The 7772-nt window shown below is 41.3% G+C and overlaps 1 protein-coding gene across 1 annotated transcript in view; it reads left to right on the forward strand.

Annotated features, from left to right (window-relative positions):
• SECISBP2L (SECIS binding protein 2 like) overlaps positions 1-7772 on the forward strand; it is a 61558-nt gene that overhangs the window by 39646 nt on the left and 14140 nt on the right. The window contains exon 16 of the mRNA XM_024116178.3: positions 4982-5136. Coding sequence (XP_023971946.1) covers positions 4982-5136 — 155 coding nt within the window. The remainder of the gene's footprint in view (positions 1-4981; positions 5137-7772) is intronic.

A 7772-nucleotide genomic window follows, 5' to 3' on the forward strand; every position in this document is an offset into this window, starting at 1 on the left:
CTTCTGCCTCAGTTATTCTGCTATTGATTCCTTCTGGAGAATTTTTAATTTCATTTATTGTGTTGTTCATCGTTGTTTGTTTCCTCTTTAGTTCTTCTAGGTCCTTGTTAAGCATTTCTTATATTTTCTCCATTCTGTTTTCAAGATTTTGGATTATCTTTACTTTCATTACTCTGAATTCTTTTTCAGGTAGACTGCCTATTTCGTCTTCATTTGTTTGGTGTGGTGGACTTTTACTTTGCTCCTTCATCTGCTGTGTGTTTCTCTGTCTTCTCACTTTGCTTAACTTACTGTGTTTGGTGTCTCCTTTTTGCAGGCTGCAGGTTCATAGTTCCCGTTTTTTTGGTGTCTGCTCCCTGTGGCTAAGGTTGGTTCAGTGGATTGTGTAGGCTTCCTGGTGGAGGGGACTAGTGCCTGTGTGCTAGTGGATGAGGCTAGATCTTGTCTTTCTGGTGGGCAGGACCCTGTCTGGTGGTGTGTTTTGGGGTGTCTGTGACCTTATTATGATTTTAGGCAGCTTCTTTGTTAATGGGTGGTGGTGTGTTCCTTTCTTGCTAGTTGTTTGGCATAGGGTGTCCAGCACTGTAGCTTGCTGGTCGTTGAGTGAAGCTGGGTCTTAGCCTTGAGTTGGAGATCTCTGCGAGAGCTTTTGCTGTGTGATATTACGTGGAGCCAGGAGGTCTGTGGTGGACCAATGTCCTGAACTTGGCTCTCCCACCTCAGAGGCACAGGCCTGATACCTGGCTGGAGCACCAAGACCCTGTCGGCCACACAGCTCAGAAGAAAAGGGAGAGAAAGAACGAAAGAGAGGGAGGGAGGAAGAGAGGGCGGGAGGGAGGGAGGCAGGAAAGAAAATAGAGTTGTTAAAATAAAAAATAAGTGTTAAAAATAAGAAAAATTAAAAATTAATAAAAAGGACTTCCCTGGTGGCGCAGTGGTTGAGAGTCTGCCTGCCAATGCAGGGGACACGGGTTCGAGCCCTGGTCTGGGAAGGTCCCACATGCTGCAGAGTGGCTGGGTCCGTGAGCCACAATTACTGAGCCTGCACGTCTGGAACCTGTGCTCCGCAACAGGAGAGGCCGCGATAGTGAGAGGCCCGCGCACCGCGATGAAGAGTGGCCCCTGCTTGCCACAACTAGAGAAAGCCTTCGCACAGAAACGAAGACCCAACACAGCCATAAATAAATAATTAATTATTTTTTTTAATTAATAAAAAAAAAAATTGAGAAGAGACCAACCAAACGAGAAAACAAATCCACCAATGATAACAAGCGCTAGAAACTATAGTTAAAAAAAAAAAAAAGACAAAACTCTAGGACAAATGGTAAAAGCAAAGCTATACAGACCAAATCACACGAAGAAACATATACATACACACTCACGAAAAGGAAAAAAATGAAAAAAAAATACATATTGTTCCTCCCAAAGTGTACCACCAGAATTTCGGGGTGATTCATTGTCTATTCAGATATTCCATAGATGCAGGGTACATCAAGTTGATTGTGGAGATTTAATCCGCTGCTCCTGAGGCTGCTGGGAGAAATTTCCCTTTCTGTTCTTTGTTCGCACAGCTCTGAGTGTTCAGCTTTGGATTTGACCCCACCTCTGAGTGTAGGTCACCTGAGGACGTCTGTTCCTGCCCAGACAGCACAGGGTTAAAGTAGCAGCTGATTAAGGGCCTCTGCCTCACTGAGGCCCGTGGTTCGGAGGGGTACGGAATGCAGGGCAAGCCTGTGAAGGCAGAGGCTGGCGTGCCGTTGCAACAGCGGGATGCGTGCCATGCGTTCTCCTGGGGAAGTTGTCCCTGGATCACGAGACCCTGGCTGTGGTGGGCTGCCCAGGCTCCCGGGAGGGGAGGTGTGGATAGTGACCAGTTCTTGCACACAGGCTTCTTGGTGGCTGCAGCAGCAGCCTTAGCATCTCCTGCCCGTCTCTGTTGTCTGTGCTGATAGCTGTGGCTCACACCCATTTCTGAAGCTCGTTTAGCCGGTGCTCTGAATCCCTTCTCCTCGCACACCCCGAAATAATGGTCTCTTGACTCTTAGGCAGTTCCACACTTTTTCCTGGACACACTTCTGGCTAGCTGTGGCACACTAGCCCCCTTTAGGCTGTGTTCACACAGCCAGCCCCAGTCCTCTCCCGGCATCCAACCGAAGCCGGAACCTCAGCCCCCAGCCCCCAGCCCCCGCCTGCCCCGGCAGGTGAGCAGACAAGCCTCTCGGGCTGGTGAGTGCTGGTTGGCAGCGATCCTCTGTGCGGGAGTCTCTCCGCTTTGTCCTCTGCACCCCTTTTGCTGCACTCTCCTCCGTGGCTCCGAAACTTCTCCCCCACACACCCCCCGCCCGTCTCCGCCAGTGAAGGGGCTTCATAGTGTGTGGAAATTTCTCCTCCTTCATAGATCCCTCCCAGTGGTGCAGGTCCCATCCCTATTCTTTTGTCTCTGTTTTTTCTTTTTTCTTTTGCCCTACCCAGGTTTGTGGGGAGTTTCTTGCCTTTTGGGAGGTCTGAGGTCTTCTGCCAGCGCTCAGTGGGTGTTCTGTAGGAGTTGTTGCCCATGTAGGTGTATTTCTGATGTATCTGTGGGGAAGAAAGGTGGTCTCCACATCTCACTCCTCCGCCATCTTGAAGGTCTCCTCTGGTGCACCCTCCCTCCCAGCTCTTCAGGCAGGCCTGGAGCAGGGGCACTAGCCCCGCAAAGGAGCAAGTGAAAAACCCAGCAGTGGTGACCTGGCAGCTGGTTCCTGGAGGTGCTACCGTGTAGCTGGATGTCTCATTTCTGGCCTATTCTACTTTAAAATTTTTGCATTATCCTCTTTTTATAGCTCTTTTCTCTTAAAAAAATTAGGAAAAAGATACAGTTCTCCTTCTTGGTCTTTGACTGTGGACAGGGGTCAAGTGTAGGCCAAAACGTATGTCTCATTATAGACCCTAGGTTATGTACACCCATACAAACATAGTACCGTGTTTTGATTCTGAAGCCAAGGTCATTACGAGTGGTCTTTTAAAGGTCCAGTTAATAGTTTCCACTGTCGATAAAAAGGATAGGCTCTGCTACCCAACTTCTTTTGAACGTGTTCCTTAATGATCATGCTACTTTTGAATAAGCTGAATGCCTTCCCTGCTTCTCTAGATAAATGAGAGATAAATATCCTCTTTTATGAAGAGGATATGGATTTATGTGATCATGGTCTGTGGCATTCTTAATAATAAATGGCCCTACTTTCTAATCATCCTAGAAAGTTTACAAATCAATTATTCTAAAAATAAAGAAATTATTTTGGTAAACATTTCTATCTTCTAATTGATGTATGGTTGACCTTTCCAAACCATAATTTTTTTTTTTTTTTTTTTTTTTTTTGTGGTATGCGGGCCTCCCTCTGCTGCGGCCTCTCCCGTTGCGGAGCACAGGCTCCGGATGCGCAGGCTCAGTGGCCATGGCTCACGGGCCCAGCCGCTCCTCGGCACGTGGGATCCTCCCAGACCGGGGCGCGAACCCGGTTCCCCTGCATTGGCAGGCGGACGCGCAACCACCGCGCCACCAGGGAAGCCCCAAACCATAATTATTTTGAATGAACCTGAAAACATTTGGGCTATGTGACTTTATGATATCAATCAAAATTTTTAAAAAGTTTCTATTTTAGGAAGATATATTCACAATCTAATTTTGAAGGTCTACTTTCCATTTTCCACTTATAACTAATGATATGCCACTATATTTAAAACAATTTCAAAATCAATTTCCAGTCCTGAACACTTGGGTACTGAATTGGTCATTAGAGGGGTATATTTTAAATATATTAAATGACATAATTAATGCTCCTCAAAGAAACACTTTCAAATAATTTTCCTTTTACTATTGGGGCATTCTGATCTTGCTAGAGAGACAAAAATAATTATGTCTAGTGTATGAAAGAGAGAAGTTGAAAGGCTCTCTCAAACTATGTAGTAATTAATAACAGTACCTAAACATCTCCTATAAATCTCAAACTCCAGATCAGTTCTTACATAATGGTTATGATATGTGCATTTTTACCATAGTTCATTGAGTTTTTCCAATTGGGAAATCAAACTCTCCTGTCTCTTATTTAATATAAGCCAACATGATTGTAGAAACAATATGACAGCAGTGACTAATGTCAGAAATGAAAATGGGCTCTCTAGACAGTTATCCTACCCTACTTCAGAAAAAAAAAATAATTTGTAATTTTTATATCCTAAAATTACTGTTCAGGATAGAACATGATGATTGTATGATGCAGCAATATTTTATATTCCACTAAGAAAGAAAAATTCTATCAATCCAAAGAGTCCATTGATTGTAAAATGCTACCCTAGTTCAGAGTTGTTAGTATGTGGAAAAAATTTTGCATCTTAAAATCAGTTAAATACAATATTAAAAAAAAAAAGATACAGGTCTCTGCCCCTGTTTATGGTGGAGATTTGTCTCTCAGAAACCAGCAGTAACAGAGGCTTTTGTACTATGTCGTCGTGCACTGTTATTTGTCCTTTTTAATGGAGGAGCCACTTCAGGTGATTGGGGTAGACAGGCATCAAGTAGCAGTAGCAGGCAGAGGGGAAAAATACCAGTAAAAACAGTAATGTATAATCGGTCTTATTGCATGTGATAGGTTGCTTACTTGAGCTGAGAGATTATAAAGGAATCAGCCACTATTAAATAATTTTAATTAATTTTTAAAAATGAAAAATGTTTATTATATTGAAATTTGACTCCTGCTATACTAGTCCCTGTGGAGAAACAAAAATACTGGCATTAAAGGAATATAATATTTAACTGGGAGAAAGAAAATATGTACATAATATCCAAATATAGTACAAATTCAGATAGGAAAATGTGGTGAACAGCCTAAGTGCCACAAGCATTCATGGACTCCTTTGCTGCTGTGTATTATGCTGCTGTTGGGTGCTAAAATAGCTCCATTTAGGAAATAACTAAAAACTTCTATACATGTTGATTTCTCAGGTGGCCTGGATGAGGCTCTCTATAATGTTATAGCCATGGCACGGGAACAAGAAATTCCTTTTGTGTTTGCCCTTGGAAGAAAAGCTCTAGGACGCTGTGTGAACAAGCTGGTTCCTGTTAGTGTGGTGGGAATCTTCAACTACTTTGGTGCTGAGGTAAGACTTAGAAGATGCAGTCCCTCACTGCCCACCCCCCATAGTACATCTTCTTTGGACACGTGCCATTGTTATGTTTGAGCATTTGGAGAAGTGATATGATGTCTCTCCAGGAATGAGTGGAAAATTCTTGAGTATTACATTTCCTTTTTTAGTGTTGAAAACATTTGCATAAGTCAATCCTATAGCATTGTGAAAAGATTTTAGCTCGTATGTCTGCTACAGTGATTTTTTTTTTCTGGGTTCAGGTATGTAGTACTTGACAATATATGTAACTGCTGGGTAAAGGTATCCAATATTGTACAAAGTAAAACAAATTTCTTCAGTCTATATGTTGGGTATATTTTGTGCTGCTAGGAGTCAAGAGAGAAAAGAATCCTTTATTTGGAGAGGGTTTTCCTTTGAAAATGAAATTCCTAAACCAGTTGAGAGAATAATTCTACACCCATGATATTTGTCTTCCTCTCATAGTCGGCTAATACAAACTTTGCCCATAGGAGCTGATAAATGATAAAGTAAATGTTATTTATTTAGAGTAATGCTTATTAACTGATAACATTTTAAGATTGGTGGGGTTTTTTGAACGTGTGGGGTTCTTTTTAGAACATCATTTGACTTGTGGTTTTTACATTGAAACATTTTCAGTTGTACTTGTTTTAAATTGTATATAATCTGTGCATACAATAAGACTTTTTATGAAGTTGATTCTAAAGTATTTTGTGACACAACTGATGGACCGTTTTCCCTATTTTCAGCCATACTATTTGTGTATATTTAAGTGTCTATCTTTCCTTGCCAGTCACCATATTTGAATACCCCCATCCCCTTGTCCATTCAGTTTCTCTCCCACTACCCATTAAATTATCTGTCTACCCACCTACTCTCTACGATCATGTAATTAATATTTGTCCTGCCATTAGCAGCCCATGCTTTTCTCACTTATAGATATCACACTGCTTTGTCATAGTTAATGTGTTTGTTCATGTAAGTGTGAATTCCTCAAGTGTAGGACCCTTGTCTTTTTTTTTTTTGACATCTCTATTGGAGTATAATTAATTTACAATGGTGTGTTAGTTTCTGTTTTATAACACAAGGAATCAGTTTTTATCTCCTCCCTCTTGCGTCTCCCTCCCACCCTCCCTATCCCACCCCTCTAGGTGGTCACAAAGCACTGAGCTGATCTCCTTGTGCTATGTGGCCGCTTCCCACTAGCTATCTATTTTACATTTGGTAGAATATATAAGTACATGCCACTCTCTCACTTCGTCCCAGCTTACCCTTCCCCCTCCCCATGTCCTCAAGTCCATTCTCTACGTCTGTGTCTTTATTCCTGTCCTGCCCCTAGGTTCTTCATAAACATTTTTTGTTTTTTAGATTCCATATATATATGTTAGCATACTGTATTTATATTTCTCTTTCTGACTTACTTCACTGTATGACAGACTCTAGGTCCATCCACCTCACTAAAAAAAACTCAATTTCGTTTCTTTTTATAGCAGAGTAATATTCCATTGTATATATGTGCCACATCTTCTTTATCTCTTCATCTATCGATGGGCACTTAGGTTGCTTCCATGTCCTGGCTATTGTAAATAGAGCTGCAGTGAACATTTGTGGTACATGACTCTGAATTATGGTTTTCTCAGGGTATATGCCCAGTAGTGGGATTGCTGGGTCGTATGGTAGTTCTATTTTTAGTTGTTTAAGGAACCTCCATACTGTTCTCCATAGTGGCTGTATCAATTTACATTCCCACCAACAGTGCAAGAGGGTTCCCTTTTCTCCACACCCTCTCCAGCATTTATTGTTTGTAGATTTTTTGATGATGGCCATTCTGACTGGTGTGAGGTGATACCTCATTGTAGTTTTGATTTGCATTTCTCTGATGATTAGTGATGTTGAGCATCCTTTCCTGTGTTTGTTGGCAATCTGTATATCTTCTTTGGAGAAATGTCTATTTAGGTCTTCTGCCCATTTGTGGATTGGGTGGTTTGTTTTTTTGATATTGAGCTGCATGAGCTGCTTGTAAATTTTGGAGATTAATCCTTTGTCAGTTACTTCGTTTGCAAATATTATCTCCCATCTGAGGGTTGTCCTTTCTTCTTGTTTATATGGTTTCCTTTGCTGTGGAAAAGCTTTTAAGTTTCATTAGGTCCCATTTTGTTTATTTGTGTTTTTATTTCCATTCCTCTAAGAGGTGGGTCAAAAAGTATCTTGCTGTGATGTATGTCATAGATCTTCTGCCTATGTTTTCCTCTAAGAGTTTTATAGTGTCTGGACTTACATTTAGGTCTTTAATACATTTTGAGTTTATTTTTGTGTATGGTGTTAGGGAATGTTCTGATTTCTTTCTTTTACATGTAGCTAGCTGTGCAGTTTTCCCAGCACCACTTGATTGCTTTGGCTATTCGGGGTCTTTTGTGTTTCCATACAAATTGTGAAATTTTTTATTCTGGTTGTGTGAAAAATGTCATTGGAAGTTTGATAGGAATTGCATTGAATCTGTAGATTGCTTTGGGTAGTAGAGTCATTTTCACAATGTTGATTCTTCCAATCCAAGAACATGGTATATCTCTCCATCTGTTTGTGTCATCTTTAATTTCTTTCATCAGTGTCTTATAGTTTTCTGCATACAG

The sequence above is a fragment of the Physeter macrocephalus genome, chromosome 11 (genome assembly GCF_002837175.3).
Source record: "Physeter macrocephalus isolate SW-GA chromosome 11, ASM283717v5, whole genome shotgun sequence".
NCBI lineage: Eukaryota > Metazoa > Chordata > Mammalia > Artiodactyla > Physeteridae > Physeter > Physeter macrocephalus.